Here is a 27,365-nt window from a genome sequence, read left to right as displayed (position 1 = left end):
AGGTGTTTCCCATAACAACCGGGTCCCAAGCGCACACATAAGGCGCTCTGAAGGATCCCCGACTCTAAATGCACTTTTTAAGTCTTGGCAAAGGTTAGGCTGTGCCGAGCCGCTGTGTCGATGAAGTTCCTGCAAGCACTGGGGACAATGAATTCGAGACAAATACTGTACATCTCAAGAGGCTCGACGAATGTTCCCTGAGGTTCAGGAAGTATTCCCAAACCCATCTGCAAGTAGTTTGCTGACAAAAACATCGTCACCAAATTTTAATGCATGTGTTGAAAATTTTTATGACATTTTTGGCCACTCATGAGGCAGAAACACAGCAAAAAACAACTCCTGAGATTGGAGAACATTCGCCGCACATCACATACAGTGGCGTGCACAGACATTTTGGGGGGCAAGTGCTCTGGGGGGAAAAAAGGGCACTTTTTTGCGCATGTGGAACACCTTATTATAAAAGTCTGAGATTTAACCCTCCTCTTGTGTTCGGGTCGCCACTGACCCATTTTAGTTTTTAAAGGTGTAAAACAACCACTTAATGTTAATTTATTACATCAAGGCTTTTTGACTTTGCCAGGAATCTCTAGTTGAACAAAATAGAAAGAAATTTGTTTTCCTAAATCTGAAAATGGTCTAGCAAAAAATATAATACTTATGTGCAGTTGTTTCTGTATGCGACGGGCTACTTCACGACAAAATAATTACAGCTTGGGCTTAGAGGGCAAACAATACATTTTCACTCGATTCATGTGTTACCTGGCTGGTGGGGCAGGGGAAGAGCTGACTGACTGCCCGATGTGTTGTCTGCGCTACGACAAGGCCGTGGCTTCCAGGACGCTATGCTGCTGCAACCTCACATTGAATGCACTGCACGCTTGTTCACGTGACAGAGCAAGAGAGACAGAGGTCCGGTGTGTGTGCGGAGGGGGCATACATCGGGACATTATTTTCACACGCTTTTCTAAAAGATCATGTCGACATTGGCCTCAGTAAACTGTAAAAAAAAAAAAATTCAAAAGGGCACTTTTTTGGACAGAGGGCAGAGGGGCAGGTGCTTGAGCACCACCTCGTGTCTATCTGTGCACGCCACTGATCACATGATTGGTTAGTGGAGATGCTAACAATTTTTCATTACCAAGCATTTGCAAACCCATCATGAGCTGTAGTGTGACCAGGGCCTTATGAGTGAGTTTGGGAAAATCATGTACAGAGACAACATTTATTGCTTAAGAGCATCTTGAAACTCGCTCTTTAGCCAGAAAATGCAATGCTATTGGGAAACCCACCCCAGGACTCTTATCGCTCTTCATTTGTATCCAGTCGACAAGACCGGAGTAGCTCAAGTCCCCACAGCTGAAGTAACTGCTCATTTTTGTTCTCCTAAACGGGCTGAAGCAGCGTCTCATTCCACCTGCCTGCCTGTCAATCATCTCCAGAACGAGATGTCGAGCATGGGGGTGGAGTGGGGGTGGGGTCACGTGATCTGTACGAGCCCTCCTTAGTAGCCAATCAGAACAGAGCACCGGTGCAGTATAAATACTGACGAAGCCGCTTATTTCCGGCGACTATAATCAGTCTTTGTGCGCTTTTTTTTTTTTGGATGAAAGGAATCAGTTTCATTTTTCCTCTAAAGAGAATCGACTAAAAGGTAGGCTGGGTGTTTTTTCCCATCTGTAGATGGATAGTGCAGTTGACTATGTTGTGAATGGAACAGTTTAATGTTTATATGATGATTAAAATGACTGATAGGTGAATATTTTTAAGACTAATTTGTTGAGGCATCTCTGCATTGTTGAATCCATCTGGTGTGTGATCTGTTTATGCGCTTTTAAGTTGGAAAACTCCAACTGTGAATAGCAAATCTATTTACAAATAATAATTGTGTAGCTTTGTGCTGCTGTTGAAAGGAATAAACACGGATATATTGTAGGCTGGTAGCTTTTCTGTTCTCAAGAACATCAGTGACGACCTTGTGGTTCTCTGCAACATCTACAAGGTTTCTGAGGGGTTTAGGACACTGCGCAATTACACACTTTGCGCGCAATTAGCTGATTTTTTTTTTTATCTTTATTTATTGATATCCACCCCGAGTTTGCATGCAGTTCATGTGATTTAATGATTCACAGGCTGTGGAGATGCCCTCACATTTACATTGAAGCGAGCCATAGCAAAGCAAAATGGGGAAAACTCTAAGGATGCTGAATGTGGCTTTGCAGAATCCTGGTTTATACTGTACACTTTGAGTTTGAGGACTGAATTCCTGCACTGCTGTGGGAAACAGACGCTTTAATGGCGTGACGTCACAATTAATGCTGCTGAAGGGATCAGAACCAGAACTCCTTATCGTCATTGTACAGAGTAACGAAACTGATTAGCAGTTCTAACAGTGCATTGACGCAACAAAACAAGTAGCAAGAGCAAAAGTGTGTGTGAGGGAGGGAGGGAGGGAGGGGGGGGGGGGGGGGGGGGAGAGAGAGAGAGAGAGAGAAACAAACAGGGGTTTCATTAAGAAATGAAGTGGAGGGTGGATCAATGCGTGTGATACCTGGGCCCGGTGCTGCGGGGATCTGGGGGCCTCCCCCAGAAAATGTTCAGTTTTTAGATGCTCTCTAAAAATTCTAGGCCCCATTTTCACCGCTGATAATGGCAATTTTTATTGCTATGTTATGGTGTTTATCAGTTTGTGCATGAAACTGAGAGTATGGCATAGCATAATCCAAAATAATACCATGCTAGTGTAATTAATAACCTACACATGCAGTTGGAATGTCAGCCAATAAAACTTGAATTATTAACTAAACCTGTGTTGTTGAAATCAATAATTTATCAGTATTAACCTAACCCGCAGAGAGAAAAAGGCTTAATTATTTATATTTATGAATAATAAATATAATGCCACATCACTAAAGGGTAGTCCACATACATATGTTCCAGATCAAACCTGAAAACTAGAAGTAGCATGATTAAAGCAGAGAAGGCTGTTCAGACTAGGCAGGCTCTGTTCAGAGAACAATAGGGGAGAGTGGGGTAAGATGAGCCACTTTTTACTTATGTTGTCCTGGAGGTAAGGAAAAATGACCCAGAAATAGAATGAAAACATATACCTTTATTTCAGGATGTCTCCTATCAAATGAAATTATCAGAATTCATCTCTGACACAGCTGCCCAAAATAATGACTTCTCAAAAAAAAAAGTGCTCCTGTGGCTCAACTTGCCCCAGGTTAGGGGTAAGTTGAACCAAGTCAGTGGGTAAGTTGAGCCATCTGGGGGTAAACTGACCATCTGAGTTTTAAAATGTAAACCTGAGCATATTGTGCTAACAAACAGTTTTAACAGTTTTGAACTTGTGAGAACAAACCACCAGTTTCAAAACCATTTAATCAAAACAACTATTCAATATTCCAACTGTGGGTGCAATCAGTTAATTATTGATATTAAGTGATCAATCTCGTTAAATCAGTCTCATTAAATTTTGAAGGTTAATAATTAAAATGAATCAATCCCATTGAATCATTTACTTTGACTCATTTGAATTGAATCATACCATAGAATCAGTCTCATTCAGTGAATCATTTAGTGAATCGTTCAATGAATCATTTAGTGAATCATACCATTAATCCTGGTGCTTAATAATAAATTACCAAACAGCTAAATTATGGTATATTTCCAAATTATTACAATCACTTACCACATTACATAACTTTTATATGCACCCTTTTGAATTCGAGGGAGATTGGGGACTTCAGATATTGTTGTTCATACAAATAAAACACAGTTGTTTAATAAATTAATTTATTATACAAAGATAAAAAGATAAAATAATAAATCAATATATACAAGCAGTGAGGTGTGTGTGAAGGACTTGACCATGTGTTTAGCCTCGTGTAGCTAACTACATGTGGTGGAGGCCTAGCTTGTTGGTAGCTAAACAAAAGAATGTTATCTAAACAAAACAAAGGATTAGCTCTGTGCTTAGCCTTGTGTTGCTAGTGTGAGTTTGCTAAAGGCCCTATGGCCTAGCTAAAGTGTGTTTGTTAGGCCTGGTGAGGCCTACTGAGCACGTGTTGCTAAAGACAAGGGTATTAGCCGTAGCTAACTAAAGCTAGCTTGTGGATTTCTAGCTGAGGTGTGGTTTATCAGGCCTGATGGCCTGCTGAGCACATGGTAGGCCTTGATTAGCTTTGTGTTGCTAAGCAGACAAAGGGAAGCTATCTAAAGTGTGTCAGGCCTGTTGAGCACGTGTTCTCAGTAACAAAAAGATTCCACACTCATAGCATTACCAAACTCACTGAAACCTTGATAAAGGCCAAAATGTATGATAAGGAAATGAAGGTGTTAGTCAGAATAAGAGAGAGAGAGGGAGGGAGAGAGAATGCACAACCTATCAAACAATTGAGAGAACATAGAACCAAAAATAAATCAACACGCTGCGTGTCTAACAGTGTAACATAAACCTGGGTTTAAATTCACACTATTTCAAATAAAAGCAAATTCCTAAGACTATCCTAATTATGCCCAAATGCCAAAATCTTACTTAATCCTGCCTTTAGCAAGATATGAAGAACTATTCGCCGGTGTAGTCTCGGGCCTCGCCGTGGGAGCACGTGAGCCGCTCGTGATGGAGGCGCAGAAAACTTTCGGGTCCAGCGGAGCACTTGGGTGGTTCCCGTGGAAAGCAGAGGATTCTTGGTCCGAACCTCAGCGTTCGTGAGGAAAAGTCTCTGATCAGAATAAGATGCACAGCGCTTTTGAGTTAAAAAGGATTCAATCGCTTCTTAACTTTTGACTGCCTGGGCTGCAGTCGTGACGTCACTTCTAATGCAAGTAAACCGGTTGTAACTCAAGTTGAGTTTAAAGATCGCGCGACTCTAGAGTTTACCTTTGCCAAGGGTAAGAAAGAAAATCGCGCTGAGTGATGGATCTTGCAAGAAAGAAGACGTCTTTTTGGGTGGAGAGCGCCTCTTTATACGTCCAGATTCATCGGAAGCCAGACGAGAGAGACAAAATGGAAGAGCTTCCGCTTGGATTTATGCGTGCATGTTGGACTGACGTAGATGATCCCGCCCACGCGTGACGTGGGTCACACGGAAGTTGCCTGGGAATTGTAGTTCTGACACACGATGGCGGCATGATACCTACAGTCCCCCTTTTGGTCTCAGGGGTATGACGGAGTCGTAGCACTGAGAGCACCGTATCGTATCATCGCCGTGTCCATAGTCCTTGAGGTAGAGTTGCTCTGCACAGTCCATGGTGTCCTGTGAAGACTGTGTAAACTTGTGAGTTCCAGTAAGACAGTTGGAGACAGAGGCATTTTGGGCATATAATCACTATGGGCATTTTGGGCATATAATCACTAACTAACTAGATCAAAACCACATCAAAAAAAAAATTTAAACATTGAACATGAAACATGTAGCGTTTAATTTCCTATGCATAAAAAAAAAGAAAACGAGAAGAAATGAAGGAAGGAAAGAAGTATTAGTGTTTGGGTTGGCAAACCTAATCTTCTGGGAAGGTGATAGCAGTGGGTGGTCTGGCTAGAAAGCGTGCGCTACTGCGGCTAGCTGTCGGGGACACAGACCATCTTATCTAGCTAGGTGTGTAGTGTTATGTATGGGTTGCCTGGGCAGACCCAGTGGATGTCTTTCGTGAAGGTGCACATCTCTAAGTTTTGTGGATTCACAAAAGTGAGGATAGCACTGCCAAGACTATATGCCAGGTGTATTTGCGATGAATACACACTAGTAATAATAGCGGATTTTAGTATTTTCTACCATGTTATACTGAAGGGTTACTTCATTGGGTTGGTGAAGTCTGACCGGGAAGGTTAGTGTACGCTTATGGTTGAGTGATGCGTACAAGCTAGGTGGACATGATGGGCCTAGCTGTCGTCCACCCCCTTTTGGAGTGAGGACTGTTCAAAAGGTTTTATTCGATTATCATGGAAATCGATATGAAAGCGTTTGATTAGGCCTAGATATCCTAATGTGATACGCGACGGGGAACGGTTTTCCCACGATCGAAAGGTCTCGACCAGGGTGGTAGGAACTTCTCTGAGATTCGGGTGTAGTAGGCTTTGTGTCCTTCTACTCTCGAATCAAGATTCTTTTGGGCACCTGTAAAGATTGACTGTAGGTGGCGTTGTAGGTCGGCGACATGTTGATGTGCGGTGTATGCAATCGCGACGCTCATGGCCTCTGGTTTGTATAGGAGATGCGGGGGAAGAACCGACTCTCGCCCAGTCATCATCCCAAAGAGTGTGACTTCAGTGGCGCAATGAGGGGTGGACCAAATGGCTCTTAGCACCAAGGGAAGTTTCACGTCCCAAATTTTACCATGGTTTGTGATGTACTTTCGCAGCATGCTCACAATGGTTTGAATGGCTCGTTCAGCCTGACCAGAGAATTGAGGGTGGTACGCGATATGGAATTTCACCTCGACGCCTAACATGTTCCACAGCGCAGCCATTACACCAGCGGTGAAATGGGTGTCTGTGTCTGAGTCGATGGATAGAGGGAGATTTTTGCCACTAGGGGGGAGTCACGATGTCGGGTGTTTCGACACCGGACTCGGTGTGCCAAGACATGAACTGAAGTTCATCGGAAATTTGATCTCGCGTGGCGCTCGGTTGATCGGTGTTCGCACTAATCTCGTCGCAACGGTTTTGTGCATATTTTGTGGGATCCAACGACTGTGGGGTTTTGTGTGAAGCTGACTAAGTTTATGTCGCAGGGCTTGGTTGGGATTGGGTCACCTTGTGAGAGCCGTGTGTCTGAGAAATGGTGGTGAAGACTTTAGCGCACATGAGAGGTGCGTCTTGTGTGTTTGCCTTCGCCACCAGGGGGGGCCCTACATCCTGACCCTCGCCTGCTGTTTCAGAGGGATCTCCTCCCCCTTTCACGAGATATACCCGTGGTTCCTGGCCTAGTCATGCCAGCAAATAGCTTTTTGCCATTTTTCTTGGGCTCTTTTGTTTTATCTGTTGAGGGGTCTGACGTCTCCTGTAACAGTTCTTTAATCTCAGCCAACTGGGCTTTTAAAGAGTCCAGCTCTGAGGGGAACTCACCAGGTTGGTCTGAGTCACTGTGTTGGTCGTCTCTACCCTTACGTTTAGAGCTACGGTCGGAACGCTTCTGCCGTTTCTGGTCAGAGCGGGGATGACGGTTTTGCTGCCAACCGTTTTGTTCCCTACGACCCTTTTCATGTGATGGGCGATTGCCATAGTCACTGTGGACTCGCCCTCGGTCCCTCCTGGCCTTACCTTGTCGATTTTTCCACTCACCCTTGTGATGGCTCGGCAAGGATCGGGCTGGACCGGAATTTTTCCAGGTAGGTTCCCCTTTCGGAGCATCGCCTCCTAAGGTTAGCGGGGGCCCATTTGCATCCTGGAGCCTAAGGACTCTGGGGTCATCATCGTTTCCGTTTGCGGTTTTGACGATGGTCTCCCAGGTCATTTGGGCTAGTCGCCTAATTTCCCTCATCGAATAGTGACCTTGTCGACACGTCAGTGTGACATGGGTCCGCACGCTTGGGTGGAGGTTATGTACGAAGAGAGATATGAAACCTCTATCTTCTTCCAACCCTGGTGCGCTACTACCTTCGAAATAGGCAGTACGTAGGTGTGCTACAGGCCTGGGCTCCGGATGAGCGCAGGATGGCTCCATCTTGGCTAGACGACGGAGTCGTGTAGCGAGTTGGAGTTTGGCGGGGTGTCTGGTTCTCGACCAGATCATTTACGGTGTCCGGTTCGGACGCCTCTTCCCGCTCTGAGCTTTGGTGCATTGTTGGGGGTCTTTCACGCCCCTTGCGCTGCTCTGGGGGGGTCTGCTCCTGGGCAGCCCTCTTAGCAACCATTTCGGCTTTCTCTAGCCGTTTGGTGCAATCATCAAGGGAGGTCTTCAAGAGCTCACACTCCCTATGTAAATCATTATTATACTATATTATATACAACTGTCAAGGTTGCAGGGGAATATGAACTGTTGCTCTCTCCTTGCAGTTCCTCCAGCCTTTTGAGGTTGAGGTAGCTTCTTCAGCACATCACTCCGTGGGAAAGATGCCTCATCCTTTTCCTTGAATGCAAAGGTGGGTTTCTTACTGCCAGTGATCCCTCGGACTCTTCTGAGAAATCTGGCACTCGCTTCATTGCCCGCAAGGCTGTCAACCAAGCCAATGTAATGGTGGCTCCTGCATTTGGATGCAAATTTTACAATGACTGTCACCAACTACCAGATCTGAGACATCTGGTTCACTCCTTTCATCGCTGAAGCTCTCGTACTCAGAAGTGTCATCAAATGGGATGGCAACATCACTCTCCTCAGAGCTGCTTTCCACTGTGATTTTCGTCTGGGTTTGTTTCCTCTTCAGCTTTCCTTGGTCTTTGATGGTTCTTTCTGTTTTGCCTTTCTGTTTATTTTTCCTCTCTTCATGGGCACGTTCGATTGCCTGCTTTTCAGGTGCATCAGTCAGGATTCTTGTCTTCACATGCTTTCAGTTTGTTTGTTTCCTGGGCTGCTGACTTTTGGGTAAGGGTAGAATCTCAGTAGGAGGCACATATCCAGCATGGTTGGGGTGTGAATCTGTCTCACTTGGTGAAGCACATGCATATGCAGAGCCTGGTGAAGATAGCTCAGCAGAAAGGGAGGTTGAAACCATGGGTGCATCACCTGCAGCTGCAGGCTGCTGCTCCAGGTTGGGCCTGTCTGACACCATGGATGGCTCAAACTTTGCATCGGAGAAGACATCTCTGTTGTAAGTGAAAATCTCAGTGGATCTGAATCCAGAGGAGATATTCCGTGGTGTCATTGCTGACATGAAAGCATCATTCACACAATGGATTTGGTATATGCTGGCTGTTTTGCCTGGGTTGGATCTCATCCAACCATCAAGAGCTCTGTTGTAATGGGTCTTAAATGGACCATAGACACTCTTATCCAGAGGCTGCAAGCGATGGGATGTGTGGGGTGGAATTGTGAGCATAACAATACCATTTGTTTTTGCTATGTCCAAAGCCTTCAGTGAAATGTGGGCTTTATGGTTATCCAAGATTAGCAGCAGTGGCAGGTCGGGAGCACTTGGTCTGCTGAACCAGATGTTCAAGGAACTCAACGAAGGTGTCTTCATTGATCCAGCCTGATCTGGTGGAGGTACCAATTGATCCTGGAGGTGCTCCTGTAATGAAGTGGTCTTTGTATCTAACCCATGGGAAGATATAAACATGGGAGGGACTGCATTACCAGTCGCATTGACTGCACAGACCAGTCACAAGTTCGCCTCTTTCAGCAGATGTGATGACGCCCACTTGCTTCTTTCCTTTTTCTGCCACTATTTGCTTTGGTGTCTGTACTGTTGTTACATCTGTTTCATCAACATTATAAATCATGTTTGGAGGGAATTTATGCCTGTAAAACAAAGAAAAGAGCAATGATAATCAGAATAGTTAAACCTTAAGTAATGCAAAAAAAAAAATTAGCAAATACACATTCCTTAATATACCATGGTAATTATAGCTGGTAAGTAAACATGTCAGTTTGTTGTATATTTACTTAACTGTTGTATGTAGTTGTCATAAATAGTTATTAATGTTTTCAAATATATGAATTCTGTTACCTGTCCATCACGTTAGCCAGATTGTCAAAGAACTCCTCCCCAACTGTAGTTTTATTGAAGGCTGTAGCCCTTCCCAAAGATGTCGCTTCAGGCATATGGCAGGAGAGATGGTGGCGTGCCATAAAATTCTTGAACCAATCTTTACCTAAAAAAAGGTAATGGTACTGTATTGAACTACACAAAATGAGTCTATGCCAACCTACTGAGTCATTTCTTGCACATCCTACCGGCTAAACCTTTCTCTCTCTAGTTACTGGGGGTAGGAATATTGTTTCTGCCAATTCCAATGCCAGTTCACAGCATTTCTTTGGAGTAAGGCCATGGAACTGCTCCACGAGCTTCTTGATATGGTCTGCTAGCTCCTTCTCCATCTCCTTTGAGAAGACTCTTTGCTTCTGCTGTTCCACTGTACCCTACTGTTTTTTACTTCCTTTGCCTCCCTCTTTTTCTTGTACCCCCTCAATGTTGACCTGTCAATATTTCTCTCTTTTGCCACTGATCTCATGGACTTTCCACCCTTGACATCATTGGCTGCTCTCTCCATCTCTTTAAGGGGTCTTTCGATTACATTCATTATGTCTTATATTAAATATAGTTAGTTTTTTTTTTTTTCTTTTTTATCAGACATCTAATTTTTGGGTTTGTTTACCTGACATGTTTCGACGTCCAACTTCCGTCTTCCTCAGAGTGTCACCGGATGTTATTGGTGACGCATCTTTTATCAGCTGCTGTTTCTGAAGGCGTGGCCTTCCTGTCTGGTTTGACAGGTCGGTCACGCCATATACTGTGTGTTCGTCCCCTGCAAGATGTCACTCCAGGTATGGGAGAGCATGTATGCTCCCTCATCCCGGTTGATGGTCCTCGGGCTTCGCTTACGGATCTCTATGGCCTCCCTGATCCAGCGCTGATGTTTGTTATCTTCTGTGCGGATGACTCTGGCATTCCCCCAGTCCATAATGTGATTTTCCCTTTTGCAATGATCTGTTATAGCTGACTTATAATTTTCCTGTTGTGCCTTTTCTTTTATTGTTCGGGTTTGTCTTGTAGCTGTCTCCTTTTCGCACTTTTTCTTGTGTTGAAACTCCTTCCTGTCTCCCCAATATAAGTTTTATTGCATAATTGGCATGGAATCTCATATATGGTGTTGCATCTGTTGTCCGGATGTATTCTGTCTTTGGGATGAACCAGGATCTGACGGAGTGTTGTGTATGGTTTGACAGGTGTGTTAATGTTGTGTTTCCTCATTACTCTTTGAATGCGTTCAGTTATTCCCCTGATGTATGGTAATGTAACTACTCCCCTGTGTTCTTGTTTGTTAGTTTGTTTTTTCCCTTTCTTCTGTGTTTTGTTGTTCTTAACCTGTTCTGCCCCTTTTGATATTGCCCATTGTGGATATTGACATGCCTTCAGTGCGTGTTGTATATGTTGTTCCTCCTGTTCTTTGTCCTGTGGATCTGTAATTATTGCTGTGCGTTCATGTAATGTTCTAACTACGGATATTTTGTGCATTATGGGGTGTTCGGAAGTCCAGTTTAAATATTGGTCGGTATGTGTGGGTTTTCTGTGTACTTTTATTTTGATGTCCCCATCTTCTGTGTGTTGTATTTTTAAATCCAAAAATGCTATTGATTGCTCTGTTTCTTCTTCATGTGTGAATTTTATATTACCGGTATTGTCCATGGTGTTGAGATGGTCGGTGAGCTGTTGAGTGTGTCCCCTCTTTACTTTTTCCAATATGTCGTCCACATACCGTTTCCAGAGTGTTGGTCTGTATTCCGCTGGTATTGTAGTGAGTGCTTTCTGCTCAAGATCCTCCATGAAAAAGCCGCACATGATGGCTGATAGCGGGTCTCCCATGGCAAAACCTTCCTTCTGTCTGTAGATTGTATTCCTGAACTGAAAGTATGTGGATGTGGCGATGAATTGAAGGAGCTGAGTGATGTCTTGTACGGTGAGGTTTGTGCGTTTCTTGAGCGTCCTGTCTGTTTTTAATTTGTCTTGTACTATCTGTATAGTGGCTTCCGTGGGTGTTCTGGTGAAAAGAGATATGACATCATGTGAAATGAAAACTTCGTCTTGCTGCATTTTGATGTTTTTTAGTTCTTCTGCCAGATGTTTTGAGTTTTTGCAGTATTGATCTGTGAGTCCTAGTAATGGTTTAATTATTTCGGTGAGTGCTTTTGATAAGTTGTATGTGACTGAACCAATGCTATCTACTATGGGGCGTAATGGTGTTCCTGGTTTGTGTATTTTTGGTGTACCGTACCCCTCCTAGAACTGCCACCTTATTGTGGTGGAGGGGTTTGTGTGCTTGAATGATCCTAGGAGCTATGTTGTCGGGGGCTTTATGCCCCTGTTAGGGTTTCCCAAGGCAGACAGGTCCTAGGTGACAGGCCAGACCAAGAGCAGTTCACCAAAAAACCCCTATGGAGAAAAAAATCCAGGACCGTGACGTCGCCCGGTAGGACGCAGCCGGGGCCCCACCCTGGAGCCAGGCCCGGGGTTGGGGCTCGTATGCGAGCGCTTGGTGGCCGGGCCTTTGCCCATGGGGCCCGGCCGGGCTCAGCCCGAAGAGGTGACGTGGGCCCGACCTCCTGTGGGTTCACCACCCACCGAGGTAGCAGTAGGGGTTTGGTGCAGTGTGGATTGGGTGGCAGTCGAAGGCAGGGGCCTCGACGACCTGATCCCCGGACACAGCGGCTGGCTGTTGGGACATGGAATGTCACTTCGCTGGGGGGGAAGGAGCCTGAGCTTGTGCGGGAGGTTGAGAGGTACCAGCTAGAGATAGTCGGGCTCACCTCCACGCACAGCTTGGGCTCTGGAACCCAGCTCCTCGAGAGGGGCTGGACTTTCCACTTCTCTGGAGTTGCCCGTGGTGAGTGGCGGCGGGCTGGTGTGGGCTTCCTTATAGCTCCCCAGCTCAGCCGCCATGTGTTGGAGTTTACCCCAGTGAATGAGAGGGTCGCCTCTCTGCGCCTTCGGATTGGGGAGAGGGCTCTTGCTGTTGTTTGTGCCTACGGGCCAAATAGCAGTATAGAGTATCCGGCCTTCTTGGAGTCCCTGGGAGAGGTACTGAGGGGTGCTCAGACTGGGGACTCCATTGTGCTACTGGGGGACTTCAATGCTCACATGGGCGATGACAGTGACACCTGGAGGGGCGTGGTTGGGAGGAACGGCCTCCCCGATCTGAACCCGAGTGGTGTTTTGTTATTGGACTTCTGTGCTAGTCACAGTTTGTCCATAACGAACACCATGTTCGAGCATAGGGGTGTCCATAAGTGCACGTGGCACCAGGACACCTTAGGTCGGAGGTCGATGATCGACTTTGTAGTCGTGTCATCTGATCTCCGACCCTATGTCTTGGACACTCGGGTGAAGAGAGGGGCTGAGTTGTCCACTGATCACCACCTGGTGGTGAGTTGGATCCGCTGGCGGAGGAGGAAGCTGGACAGACCTGGCAGGCCCAAACGTATGGTGAGGGTCTGCTGGGAACGTCTGGCCGAGCACTCTGTTGGGGAGGTCTTTAACTCCCACCTCCGGGAGAGCTTTTCCCAGCTTCCGAGGGAGGCGGGGGACATTGAGTCTGAGTGGACCATGTTCTCTACCTCCATTGTGGACGCAGCTGTTCGGAGCTGTGGCCGCAAGGTCTCCGGTGCCTGTCGTGGCGGCAATCCCCGAACCCGGTGGTGGACACCGGAAGTAAGGGATGCCGTCAAGCTGAAGAAGGAGTCCTATCGGGCCATGTTGACCTCCGGGACTCCTGAGGCAGCCGACGGGTATCGGCAGGCCAGGCGTGCTGCAGCTCGGGCAGTTGCGGAGGCAAAAACTCGGAACTGGGAGGAGTTCGGGGAGGCCATGGAGAAGGACTATCGGTCGGCCTCGAAGAAATTCTGGCAAACCGTCCGGCGCCTCAGGAGGGGGAAGCAGTACTCTGCCAACACTGTTTACAGTGCGGGTGGGGAGCTGTTGACCTCGACTGGGGACATTGTCGGGCGGTGGAAGGAATACTTTGAGGATCTCCTCAATCCCACCGTCATGTCTTCCACTGAGGAGACTGAGGCTGATGACTCAGAGGTGGACTCGTTCATTACCCAAGCCGAAGTCACTGAGGTGGTTTGCAAGCTCCTCGGTGGCAAGGCACCGGGGGTAGATGAGATCCGCCCTGAGTATCTCAAGTCTCTGGATGTTGTGGGGCTGTCTTGGTTGACACGCCTCTGCAACATCGCGTGGCGGTCGGGGACAGTGCCTCTGGAGTGGCAGACTGGGGTGGTGGTCCCTCTTTTTAAGAAAGGGGACCGGAGAGTGTGCTCCAATCACACTTCTCAGCCTCCCAGGGAAAGTTTACTCCAGGGTACTGGAGAGGAGAATTCGACCAATAGTCGAACCTCGGATCCAGGAGGAACAATGCGGTTTTCGTCCTGGTCGCGGAACACTGGACCAGCTCTATACCCTTCATAGGGTGCTCGAGGGTTCATGGGAGTTTGCCCAACCAGTCCACATGTGCTTTGTGGATCTGGAGAAGGCATTCGACCGTGTCCCCCGTGGTATTCTGTGGGGGGTGCTTCGGGAGTACGGGGTTCGGGGCTCTTTGCTAAGGGCTGTCCGGTCCCTGTACGAATGGAGCAGGAGTCTGGTTCGCATTGCCGGCAGTAAGTCAGACCTGTTCCCAGTGCATGTTGGACTCCATCAGGGCTGCCCTTTGTCACCGGTTCTGTTCATAATTTTTATGGACAGAATTTCTAGGCGCAGCCAGGGGCCGGAAGGAATCCTGTTTGGGAACCACAGGATTTCATCTCTGCTTTTTGCGGATGATGTCCTGTTGGCTTCTTCAAACCAGGACCTTCAGCATGCACTGGGGCGGTTTGCAGTCGAGTGTGAAGCGGCTGGGATGAGAATCAGCACCTCCAAGTCCGAGGCCATGGTTCTCGACCGGAAAAGGGTGGCTTGCCCTCTCCAGGTTGGTGGAGAAGTCCTGCCTCAAGTGGAGGAGTTTAAGTATCTCGGGATCTTGTTCACGAGTGAGGGAAGGATGGAGCGTGAGATCGACAGGCGGATCGGTGCAGCCTCCGCAGTGATGCGGTCGCTTTACCGGTCCGTCGTGGTGAAGAAGGAGCTGAGCCAAAAGGCGAAGCTCTCAATTTACCGGTCGATCTACGTTCCGACTCTCACCTATGATCATGAGCTTTGGGTAATGACAGAAAGAACAAGATCACGGATACAAGCGGCTGAAATGAGTTTCCTTCGCAGGGTGGCTGGGCGCTCCCTTAGGGTGAGAAGCACAGTCACTCGGGAGGAGCTCGGAGTAGAGCCGCTGCTCCTCCACATCGAGAGGAACCAGCTGAGGTGGCTCGGGCATCTTTTTCGGATGCCTCCTGGACGCCTCCCTGGGGAGGTGTTCCAGGCATGTCCCCCCGGGAGGAGGCCCCGGGGAAGACCCAGGACACGCTGGAGGGACTATGTCTCTCGGCTGGCCTGGGAACGCCTCGGTGTTCTTCCCGAGGAGCTGGCCGAGGTGTCTGGGGAAAGGGAAGTTTGGGCTTCCATGCTTAGACTGCTGCCTCCGCGACCCGGTCCTGGATAAGCGGAAGAAGACAAGACGAGACGAGGTGTACCGTAAATCCTGGGGATGACATTGGCTGTGGGTACTAAATGATTGTAATCCTGCTTATCTATTTTATTTTCATCGAGTAGTGGTTTTAGTAGTGCTTTAAGTTTCTTTTTCTTGTCTTCTGTTGGGTCTTTTTTTAATATTTCAAATGCGTTGTCGCTGAGTAATTCATTCATTTTTCGTTCATATTCATCAGTGTCCATAATCACTACTGTTCTGCCTTTATCTGCTGGGAGGATTGTGATATCTTTATTTTTTGCTAATGTTTTCATGGCTTTGGCTTCCTGTTTTGTGATGTTACTGGGTGGTGGTTTGGCCGTTTTCAATATACCAGCTATTGCGTTTCTTAGTGCTGCTTTTTGTCCCTGATCCTGTATTTTCTCACATGCTAATTCAGTTGCCAGAATGAATTCATCGTGAGGTATATTGTTCGGTGTGACAGCGTAGTTGAGTCCTTTTGCTAATATACTGTGTTCTGCTTGTGAGAGTTTGTACCTTGATATGTTATGAATCCATTTTTCGCTGATGTGTGCGTGCTCCGGTTCTGCCTTCTTTTTCTGTGCGATGAGTTTGTCCAGTTTTCGTATTTGTCGGGTTTTTGTCTCTGTGAATTCCTGCTCGTGTATGTCTGCCAAGTGTCCCTGTATTGCCATTTCCATTTCCTTGTTTTGGGGAAACCGGCGTTTGAAAGTTTCCGTCTCCCTATGTAGTTCGCTGTTGATATTATTTAGTTTATCCGTTGTGCACCGTATCCGTTCTTTTACCAGAGTCATCCGCACTTTCCTGATCATCTTTTCCGCGTTTCTGGTTGGAATCGGGTTCTTGATGTTCAAGCTGGCCGGTACGACTTCCTCATCCCGGCAGCGCAGATTGAATCTCAGGTGATTCCTGTAGCGTGCCCGTTTCCGTGTCAATCGCTCTAGGCGGCGAAACTCCTTGACGCTTTCGTCTCCGTAACTAATTCTTAATCTTTCGATTACATTCATTATGTCTTATATTAAATATAGTTAGTTTTTTTTTTTTTCTTTTTTATCAGACATCTAATTTTTGGGTTTGTTTACCTGACATGTTTCGACGTCCAACTTCCGTCTTCCTCAGAGTGTCACCGGATGTTATTGGTGACGCATCTTTTATCAGCTGCTGTTTCTGAAGGCGTGGCCTTCCTGTCTGGTTTGACAGGTCGGTCACGCCTTATACTGTGATATTTAAAATTAGATGTCTGATAAAAAAGAAAAAAAAACAACAACTAATCTTTAAGGGGTGTTGAGCCCCAGCTTGTCTTCCTCTTGTAGGTTCTCAGCATGATACCTTTTCTACAATGGTTAACATATGACAAACACATCAAACCAGTTGAGTATACTCAACTGAAATACCATTTTATACATCAGACTTAACTGAATTTCAGTGCCTTATGGTGGGGTAAGTTGAACCATTGGCTCAATTTACCCCATAGCCTTTGGCTCACTTTGCCCCATAGCCACCATTTTGGAAAAAACGGGCTAGCTTAGAAATTCAGGCTAATCTTTAGTGAAGTGATTCACATGATTTTATACGTTAGCAAAACACCAACATGTATAATATATAATTTTAGACCTGGATACATTTGCTTTGACATAAGTCATTTTACCTCATATGCAGAAAATTTACTTTGACAAGCAAAAAACAGTTTTTTTGTGTAAAAAAAAAAACATTTCTCCCATGTGCTTCTCTGCATCACAACAAGATGGAAATGATGGGTGCTTCCTGAATTTATGGTCACATGACAAGACGTGCACGGTTGCCTAGATACAAGGGGTGGGTCAACTTGCCTACTGGCTCATCTTACCTCACTCTCCCCTACATATCGCAGCTACTGCAGCTGTGATCTATTCACCATGACTACTGACTGACTAGCCCAAAAAAAAAAAGCACTTAACAAGGAGACACAAATAGATGTCCATTACCACCACCAACAGATTTGGAATCCAGTTCTGAAGTACAATTATCTTCACTTTCATTTACCTTAACCTAGCAACACTGCCAACTGTAATGTAGTGAACAACACCATCTGTCACAGTCTCCTGACAGTCTGTCTCCAAAACTATACTGGAAAAAAAATGAAATGTCTTTTCACAGTTGTTTATTTTTAAATTAACCTAGGCCTATTAGATAAGACAATATCTTATTTAATTTTATCCAAATGTCCTATGTTTGTGTGCTACCACTGACATTATTTTAAATGAGGCCATTGGCCCTAGTTTTTAATTCACCGTCTCACACACAGACCATCACAGTGTGAGAGGGTTATGGAAAGACTCAACTTCACCGAAGTTAGCATTTTGCATTGGAAGACCAACTAGAAATTCTTCATGTTCAAGATCTATGGTCATTACTCTTTCATAAGAATAGTTATTTGTTGACCAATCTCTCCTCATTTGGGCACCTTTCTTGCCAAACTTGGAACGAACCTGGATAAGGTTGGCTGGTTCTGTTGCCTTTTCATTTTGAACTGTAGCGAATCAGAAGCGAGCTTTCTGGCACCCCAATGTCATGACGAGCAGCCAATCAGCGTTAAGCTTTCATACAGTGTAGCTGACGTGATTGAAGGCCAAGGCCACAAAGCCACTGTGAGTAGACAAATAGTAAAAAGTGTAAAAGAACATGAAAGTAACCACTGATAACCATAGGGAAGAAAAGGTATCTATCCATCTTTCTAAAAATCTGTCCACACACACATGCAAGGAAGAAACTGTGCAACATGAGTAGGCAAATGAGAGTGCACAGTACAGTTATTAGCAGCTGAGATGTTGCATATCTGAGTTCCATTGCAAAATAATGAGGTAATGCAGGTCAATATACATTCAAGTTTCATCCTGGAAGACTCTGGGACACTATTTGGGTCTTGGACTCATCTAACAAGTTGCTTCTCCCCCCCCAATTCCCTCAGCTCTGAGCAACCATGCCTTTTGGAAATACCCACAACAAAACAAAGCTGAACTACACAGCGGAGCAGGAGTACCCTGACCTCAGCCAGCACAACAACCACATGGCCAAGGTGCTTACTCCAGAGATGTATGCAAACCTGCGAGACAAGGAAACGTCCAGTGGCTTCACACTGGATGACATCATCCAAACTGGGGTTGATAATCCAGGTAAGAGCCATCTGCTTTTTGAAGGTTGCATCCTTTTGGCATCATCCATTTTTAGTTGTTAGATGGACCACATTTTCAGTAAAAACCTGTGGGAAGAGCTTGCTGCTCACGACCCTGCCAGTGGAGAACTGGTTTGACCTGCCAGTGTCCTTGCATCAAAGCATTGTTTTAATTTTCTTGGATGCTATTCTCCAGCTCAAATGACTCAATTTTGTGTGAATAATGGTGTGTATCGATATGAGAGAATGTGTGGTCATGTCCACCGTCAATCCAAATTACTGGATTCCAGAGTGTGGGGGATGTTTCCCCCCAAAAGTCTCAACTGCCACAAGTTCAGTTGCATGGCACAAAATGAAACCATGGATGTGCATGTAAATGATGTTTTTGTTTTTCATGACCATTCTGGTTTGTGTAGATACACAGGTTTGAGTTTATACTCTACTGGATCCATCATCCATGAGAAGACTGATCTTGCTGTAGCTATGTGTAGACTTCAGAGCGGGTGGGTGGAGCACAGAAGGATGGTAGGCCAGAACTGAGTTCCAAAAACTCTTTTTATTTTTGCACTTTTCAGTGACACACGTACACCCCCCCCCCCCCCCCCCAATGGGAGAGGAAGTCCGCCACGACCATCTGCGCCCCCGGCCTGTGGACCACCTTGAAGTTAAAGGGTTGGAGTGCCAGATACCAATGGGTGATCCGCGCGTTGGCATCATTCATGCGGTGGAGCCACTGGAGGGGTGTGTGGTCCAAACAGAGGGTGAAAGGGCATCCCAGCAGGTAGTAACGGAGGGCAAGGACCGCCCACTTGATGGCCAGGCACTCCTTCTCTATGGTGCTGTAGCGTCCCTCACGCACTGACAGCTTTCGACTTATGTACAGCACTGGGCGATCCTCCCCCTCCACCTCCTGGGACAAAACAGCCCCCAGCCCTCCAACGTGTCCGTCTGCAAAATAAAAGGGAGAGAAAAGTCAGGAGTGTAACAGTGGCCCCCCACACAGTGCAGCCTTTACCTCAGAAAAAGCCTGCTGGCATTGCTCCGTCCACTGGACCGGATCTGGTGCCCCCTTTTTAGTGAGATCAGTCAGCGGGCTGGTGACGTCCGAATAATTAGGTAAAAACCTACGATAATTGATGTTTTTCACCCACGTGGCCAAGTCATGTGATGCATCGTTAGGCTGCCATTTTGGACGTCACGGCTCAAATCAGTTTGAATGCGAGGAAGGCGACAAACGAAAAACATAAAAGAAAAAGGAGCGAGATGCAGAAAACACCTTCACTATCCAGCGACGTAGGGCATTTACAGGGCGAGCAGAGGGAGAGGTATTTGCAAAAATTGAGGTTAGCAGGCTTAGAGAACGATGTTTACCTGCTTCCACCAGGATTGTTCACTGACGTACGGAAGTACACGAAGCCCTCGTCTTTACCTGACTTCGGCCCACATGATCTGTATAACTATGTCGTTAAAAACCCATCGCCATACACAGGTATTGATCTGAAAGCGTATAAGCGTTTGGATGCCTACAAATATTTTGTGTCAGGCTGGGTAACATGCCTACATCAGTGGGTCGTCCCTGGAGCTGGTGGTCGCCATCTTATTACAGCTAAGGTTTGTTCACATTTTCATTTACTTTCGGTCCTCAGGATAAACAAAATGTTATTAAATGTCATTGAAATAACTTCTTAGTCTGTTGAGACATGGCCCATTATAAATTTGCTGTTATCAGGCAATGACCAAGAACTGTATTATTAGGGTCGGTGTCTGTGTTGTAGCAGCTAGCTGTTAGCACTAGCTAATGTCAACAACATAGTAGCTAGTATGTTACTGTAGCAATGTTTACGTTCAGTCATTTGGATGACTGTTAAAACCTTTCAGTCTCAAGTTTTTCCTTTACTGTATTTACTAGTTTACTGTAATTATGATCCGGCAGCTATTTACACCGGATCCAGTGTAAATAGGTGCCGGAGCGCACTCCGGCTTGCTCCCCCTCAAATTAAGCAGCGCGCTTGCTGCTTAATTTAAGGGGGAGCAAGCCGGAGTGCGCTCCGGAGCACTCGGCCGGAGCACTCCGGGAGCAAACCGGAGCGTGCAGCTTAATTTGAGGGGGAGCAAGCCGGAGCGCGCTCCGGCACCTATTTACACTGGATCCGGTGTAAATAGCTGCCGGATCATAATTACAGCAAACTAGTAAATACAGTAAAGGAAAAACTTGAGACTGAAAGGTTTTAACAGTCATCCAAATGACTGAATGTAAACATTGCTACAGTAACATACTAGCTACTATATTGTTGACATTAGCTAGCTTGACCTTCAAAATGGCGGACACCGGGGCGTCACGTGACCCTGTGACGTCAGGTGAAATACCTCAATAGCCAGCCAGCCAGCCCCAGGAACTGTCTCACCCCCTTTTTGGTCTTGGGCCTTGGGCAGGCTGCAATCGCTGCAGTCTTGTTAATTTGGGGACGCACCTGCCCATTGCCCAAGTGGAAGCCCAGATACCGTACTTCCACCCACCCAATCGCACACTTCTTTGGGTTGGCTGTGAGACCCGCCTGCCTCAGCGACCTAAGGACGGCCCTCAGGTGTTGTAGGTGCCGTGGCCAGTCATTATTATAAATAATGACGTCGTCAAGGTATGCGACAGCATAGGTGGCATGGGGGGCGGAGGACCCTATCCATCAGCTGCTGAAACGTAGCGGGCGCCCAAAAGGAAGTGTGACAAACTGGTGTAAGCCGAATGGTGTGGAAAAGGCCGTTTTTTCTCGGGATAATGGAGTCAAAGGGATCTGCCAATAACCCTTTGTCAAATCCAGTGTTGAGTAAAAGTGAGCTGTGCCTAGTCGATCAAGCAACTCCTTAATACGAGGCATTGGGTACACGTCGAATTTAGACACCACGTTGACTTTTCTATAGTCTACACAGAACCGGACTGACCCGTCGGCCTTGGGTACCAAGACCACCGGGCTGCTGCAGTCGCTGTGGGACTCCTCGATGATGCCCATTTCGAGCATGGCCTTGAGTTCTTCCCGAACCACTTTTTTCTTGTGTTCGGGTAGCCTGTAAAGGCGGCTACGTACTACCAACCCCGGGGGCATCTCAATGTGGTGCTCTATGAGGTCGGTGCGGCCAGGCAGGGGTGAGAACATGTCCGAAAATTCGGTCTGCAACTGGGCTACCTCCGCGAGTTGTGTCGGGGAGAGGTGGTCTCCACAGGGGACCAGAGAGGTACGCGATGCCAATGCTCCCTTTTGAACCTCCGGCCCCAGCTCCGCCTTCTCCGGAACCACCAACACTACGGGGACCTCCTCATTCCAGAGTTTGAGTAGATTGAGGTGGTAAATCTGTAGTGCCCCACCCCTGTCCGTTTGCCTCACCTCGTAGTCGACGTCCCCGACTCGCCGTGTGACCTCAAAGGGTCCTTGCCACTTGGCGATTAATTTGGAGCTTGATGTGGGCAACAGTACGAGTACTTTATCTCCCGGTGTGAACTCCCTAAGGTGCGTACCCTTGTCATACAGGCGGGTTTGCTGTTCTTGGGCCTGCCGCAAATTCTCCTGGGTTAGGTGTGTGTGTGTGTGTGTGTGTGGAGTTTTGCGCGCAGGTCAATAATGTATTGAATTTCATTTTTACTTGGTGAAGGTCCCTCCTCCCAATTTTCTCGCAGCATGTCTAACGCCCATATAATAATTTGAACGGGGAGAACCCCTTGGAGGCTTGTGGGACCTCTCGCACTGCAAACAAGGGTTCAAGCCATTTCTCCCAATTACGTGCGTCCTCGCATACGAATTTCTTAATTATATTTTTGAGGGTGCGATTGAATTGTTTGACTAAACCGTCCATTTGTGGGTGATAAACACTGGTGCGGGTCGGCTTAATACCGAATAACCCATAAAGTTTGTTCAGTGTTCGTGACATAAACGAGGTGCCTTGATCAGTCAGAATCTCTTTCGGGATTCCAACTCGGGAGATAACGCAGAAGAGCGCTTCCACAATACTGCATGCTGAGATACTGCGAAGAGGCACTGCTTCCGGGTATCGTGTTGCATAGTCCACCAGAACTAAAAGCGGTACCCTCGTGTTGACCGATCTAATGGCCCAACGAGATCCATCCCAATTCTTTCGAACGGGGTCTCGATTAATGGTAGAGGGCGCAAAGGCGTTTTTGGAATGGCTGCTGGATTTACTAACTGGCATTCGCGGCACGCCATACACCACCTACGGACATTGCCGCGAATCCCTGGCCAATAGAACCGGGCCATTATTCGGGCTAGTGTTTTATCCTGCCCTAAGTGTCCAGCCATGGGATTAAAGTGAGCTGCCTGGAATACCAATTCCCGGCAGCTTTTTGGAATCAAGAGCTGCGTGATTTGTTCTTTAGTTTGAGTGTCCTGCGTCACTCGGTATAATCTATCCTTCATAATAGAAAAACAGGGGAAGGACAGGGTGGTGTTTGGCTGGAGCGTTTGACCATCGATTACTCTCACTTGGTCAAACGCATGCCGCAGAGTCTCGTCTCGTGATTGCTCTAACGGGAAATCCGTGAGGGATTCCCCAAGAGAGGGAGGAGGAGCCAGCGGCTCCTCACTCTGATGCGGAGATGACGTAGACAGCTCTGTGACGGCTGCTCCCGCCAATGCGACACTGGGACCTCCCCTTGCTGAAATACAGCAGGACCCACTCTTTACTAAATGACTCATTAATTCCCCGAATCCCGGCCAGTCAGTCCCCAAAATTATCGAGTGGGTGAGGCGAGGATTAACCGCTGCCTTTACTCTAAATTTTTCCCCTCTGAAAAAAATGTGGACTGACACCAAAGGGTAGCTGTGAACATCCCTGTGCACACACAACACCTTCACCCCCTGTGCTCCCCCAATGCCTTGTCTTGCACCAGGCTTTGGTGGATTGAGGTCTGATTACAGCCAGAGTCCACCAAAGCCTGATATATGTATCCCCTTGGATATTCACCGGTATGCGATACGCTCCGGCCCAATCAAGGGTGGCTCCTGGCGTGTCGGGGATCCGAACCACCGCGCCCACTTCCATCACTGAGCACTGCTGTTGGAGGTGGCCCGGCTCCCTGCAGCGCCAGCAAACCGGCCCAGGCTTTCTCTCTGCACCAGTACTCTGGGGCTCACTCACCTGGAGGGAGACAGACACGGAAGTGGGAAACGGGAGGACACCGCGGGTGCGACAGACCGGCTGTGAGGGAGCAAGCCCCCACCTCCGCGGTGGGGGAACGGGGCGAGGACGAGACACAGAAGGGGAGGGGGAGAGAGAGGAGAGAAGCGAAGAGGGGATCTGTGATCCTGCCATGGGAACAGCCGCCAAATGATCCTCCGCCAACTCGATGGCCTGATCCAGCGCCACCGGCCGATGGCACTGGACCCACTCCGCCGTTCCTTTGGGAAGTTGTGCGATGAACTGCTCCAGTGCCACCAGGTCGACGACTCCCTCGGCGTCACGGTTCTCAGCCACTGCCTGCAGGCGTCCCGGAGTTGCTGGCCAAACGCAAACGGGTGGCCGACCTCCTCTAGGCGCAGAGCGTGGAAGCGCTGACGATGTTGTTCGGGGGTGCGCCCCACACGCTGGAGGACAGCCCGGCACAGGTCCGCGTAGACCAGCCGGCTGTCGGCGGGGAGCTGTAGTGCGGCCAGCTGCGCCTCGCCCGTTAGCAGGGGGAGAAGGCGCGCCGCACGCTGTTCCACCGGCCACCCCGAGGCTTCTGCTGCTTGTTCAAATAGCGTGAGGAAGGCCTCGGGGTCGTCATGCGGGCCCATCTTCGTTGGGGTGGGCCCGCAGCGGTGGAGATGGTGGACCCCGCCGATGCGAGGACGTGCCGGAACGCCTGACGATCTTCCTGTTGCACCAGGGCCTTGAACTGTTGTTCTTGCTCCTTTCGGAGGGCGATCAGCGCCTGGTGCTGGCTCTGTTGGGCCGTGGTGAGGGTGTGGATCAGGTTTACAAAGGGGGAGGACTCCATGGGGCTGTTCTCTCCTGTGCTCGGTTCCCGGGTTTCGGCACCACTGTAGACTTCAGAGCGGGTGGGTGGAGCACAGAAGGACGGCAGGCCAGAACTGAGTTCCAAAAACTCTATTTTTGCACTTTTCAGTGACACACGTACACTCTCCCAGACATGCGCGCGCACGCACACACACACACACACACACACAAGACATCTGGTTCGGGAGAGAGCTCCCTTCCTCTGCCCTCTCTCTCGCTCTCTCCCCTTATATAGGGCGTGGTTGCTGGGAAGACACAGGTTAATTCACATCAGGTGTAGTGATTCTGCCGCTTACCTTCCCTGACTGCGCCCTCCAGTCACAGACCGATGCTTGACCACGCCCCCACTGCCACACTATGGTAACAAGATCATCTGCCTTGACCTGTCAATAGACTTGCTATATTTTATCAATCCCTCCTCCCTTCTTTCTAGGCCATCCATTCATCATGACTGTAGGTTGTGTTGCTGGTGATGAGGAAACTTATGAGGTGTTCAAAGATCTTCTGGATCCAGTCATTGAAGACCGCCATGGAGGCTACAAGCCCACTGACAAACACAAGACTGACCTGAACCCAGACAACCTTCAGGTATGTGTAATTTATTTGTGCTCCTGTCTTGAATTTGTTTTGCCACTTTAGATTGGACTGTAAAAGCATTTAATCATTGTGTTATATAGGGTGGTGATGACCTTGACCCCAACTATGTCTTGAGCTCCAGAGTAAGAACTGGCAGGAGCATTCGTGGCTTTTCCCTGCCCCCTCACTGCAGCCGTGGTGAGAGGCGTACCATTGAAAATCTGGCTGTGGAAGGTCTGTATGATTTCCAAATAATCCATTACTTTCCAGCTTGAGCCATTTGTGGTCCATTATTTATGGAATGAAATGTGACATGGTACCTTAGGCAGCTCTGTTGTACTCTCCAGGTTTAGGTTCTCTTGAAGGTGAATTTAAAGGAAAATACTATGCCCTGAAGAACATGACAGAGGAGGAGCAGCAGCAGCTGATTGATGATCACTTCCTGTTTGACAAACCAGTGTCTCCACTGCTGTTGGCCTCTGGGATGGCTCGTGATTGGCCTGATGCCAGGGGAATCTGGTAACTCTTTGGTGTTTCCTTGACATTGAATGAAATTGTTGACATAATTCAGTGATGTTAATATTGGACCAATGTTTTAATTTCTTGAAGTTCAGTTAATTGGCTAAATTGAACATACTTGGTTCTAAACACATTGTTAATTGTTTTCCTTCCTTTGCCCTCTTTATGCTTTAAGGCACAATGAAGACAAGACCTTCCTGGTCTGGGTGAATGAGGAAGACCACCTCCGTGTCATCTCCATGCAGAAGGGTGGCAACATGAAGGAAGTCTTCACTCGTTTCTGCACAGGGCTCACAAAGGTTGGTGCAACTAAAGATGCAGGTGCAATGTGGATAAACCTATTATAAATTAAAATATGTTGCTTCATTTGTCTTGTAGATTGAAGCTGTCTTCAAAGAGAAGGGCCACGAGTTCATGTGGAATGAGCACCTGGGCTACATACTCACCTGCCCTTCTAACCTGGGGACAGGGCTGCGTGGTGGTGTCCATGTTAAACTTCCAAACCTCAGCAAGCATGAGAAATTTGACGAGATTGTCAAGAAGCTGAGGCTTCAGAAACGTGGAACAGGTACAATATACAACCTGCAGCTATGCATACACTAATAGCAAAGTCTATTGTCTATGCTCTTGAACGTTAATTGTAAGCTTTAAGTTTAAGAAGGACTTGTACATGAATTGACTGTAAATGAATTGCTAGACTCCCACCTTTGTGTTAATTATGAAGACTCTGTCCAATGTGATTCTGTGCTAACAATCATATTTTCCCCTGTCTAGGTGGAGTAGATACTGCTGCAGTGGATGGTGTCTTTGACATCTCCAATGCTGACCGGCTGGGCTTCTCTGAGGTGGAGCTGGTACAGATGGTTGTAGATGGTGTCAAGCGTCTCATTGATATGGAGAAGCGTTTGGAAGCTGGCGAGTCAATTGATGACATGATGCCTGAGGAGCTCACTTTGCCCAAGGTGGAGGCACTAACGTTAGAGGAGCCTTCAGCCAGTCCGTAGGATTTTGTATCTCATGCATCTTGAGGATGACTGTATTGACTTTTTTGCTTTTCCTGTCACAAACAGAAAGCCATCTGTAAATTAATAGCGTTTATGGGTAAAACATTTTTTTAAACTACCTTTACAGGGAACAAATCAGCTTTTTTTTTTCATGAAGCTTTAATTGTACTCCAGGTGCAGCTCCTGCAACTCTAACCTGCGACTCTACACAAAAAACTGAGCTATTCTGCTCAGCTACAGGGTTACTGAAGATGTATAAATGAATGAACAAGTTTGTATTTATTTTACTCTTGTACAAGAAATAGAAATAATGACATTGCATTGTAAAAAAAAAAAAGTAACGTTTTATAAACCTTTTCAATAAATGTTTGAAACAAAGGTTACAAAAAAAGTCTGATTGTCCATTCAGTTGAAACAATTACATCACAAAGCATACACAATTTCTATATACTGTATCTTGAAGCTATACAAGACATTTTGTACCACGCTGTTCGAATCAATAATAATTCAGCATCCCCACTGAAAGAAACGCCTCTCTAAAAACCACAGAAATGCTCTCCAAGTATAAAGTGCCAAGCTGGAGGCACTAACATTAGAGGAACCTTCAGACAATCTGTAGGATTTTGTACCTCGTGCATCTTGAGGATGGCTATATTGACTTTGCTTTTCCTGTCACAAACAGAAAGCCATCTGTAAATTAAGAGTTTAAGGTTAAAACAACTTTAAACTACCTTTACAGTTAATCACCTTTTTTCATGAAGCTTAGCTTGTACTCCACACTTGCAGTTCCTGCAACTCTACTATTCACTACACAGGAAACTGAGCTGTTCCATTCAGCTACAGGGTTACTGAAGATGTATAAATGAACAGTTAAAAAAACAAGTTTGTATTTTTTTACTGTTGTACTTGACAGTAA

At 47.0% G+C, this 27,365-nt stretch overlaps 1 protein-coding gene across 1 annotated transcript; it reads left to right on the top strand.

Moving 5' to 3' along the window:
- The first annotated feature begins 1,622 nt into the window (after nt 1-1,622).
- Nucleotides 1,623-26,687, top strand: LOC132882970 (creatine kinase B-type-like). The gene is made up of 8 exons (XM_060916087.1): nt 1,623-1,651; nt 18,144-18,348; nt 24,784-24,938; nt 25,028-25,160; nt 25,274-25,445; nt 25,621-25,744; nt 25,824-26,013; nt 26,220-26,687. The coding sequence occupies exons 2-8, from the start codon at nt 18,156-18,158 to the stop codon at nt 26,447-26,449; spliced, it is 1,197 nt and encodes a 398-aa protein (XP_060772070.1). The 5' UTR covers nt 1,623-1,651; nt 18,144-18,155; the 3' UTR covers nt 26,450-26,687.
- The last annotated feature ends 678 nt before the right edge of the window (nt 26,688-27,365 follow it).

The sequence above is a fragment of the Neoarius graeffei genome, chromosome 3 (genome assembly GCF_027579695.1).
Source record: "Neoarius graeffei isolate fNeoGra1 chromosome 3, fNeoGra1.pri, whole genome shotgun sequence".
Lineage (NCBI taxonomy): Eukaryota > Metazoa > Chordata > Actinopteri > Siluriformes > Ariidae > Neoarius > Neoarius graeffei.
This window is presented reverse-complemented; position numbering and strand designations above follow the sequence as displayed.

Bases quoted from the DNA above. Each gene is read 5' to 3' on its own strand.
- LOC132882970 (XM_060916087.1), top strand. From the start codon at position 18,156: ATGCCTTTTGGAAATACCCACAACAAAACAAAGCTGAACTACACAGCG. The intron at 25,745-25,823 runs GTTGGTGCAACT...TTTGTCTTGTAG, and splicing joins TCTGCACAGGGCTCACAAAG to ATTGAAGCTGTCTTCAAAGA. The intron at 26,014-26,219 runs GTACAATATACA...TCCCCTGTCTAG, and splicing joins GCTTCAGAAACGTGGAACAG to GTGGAGTAGATACTGCTGCA.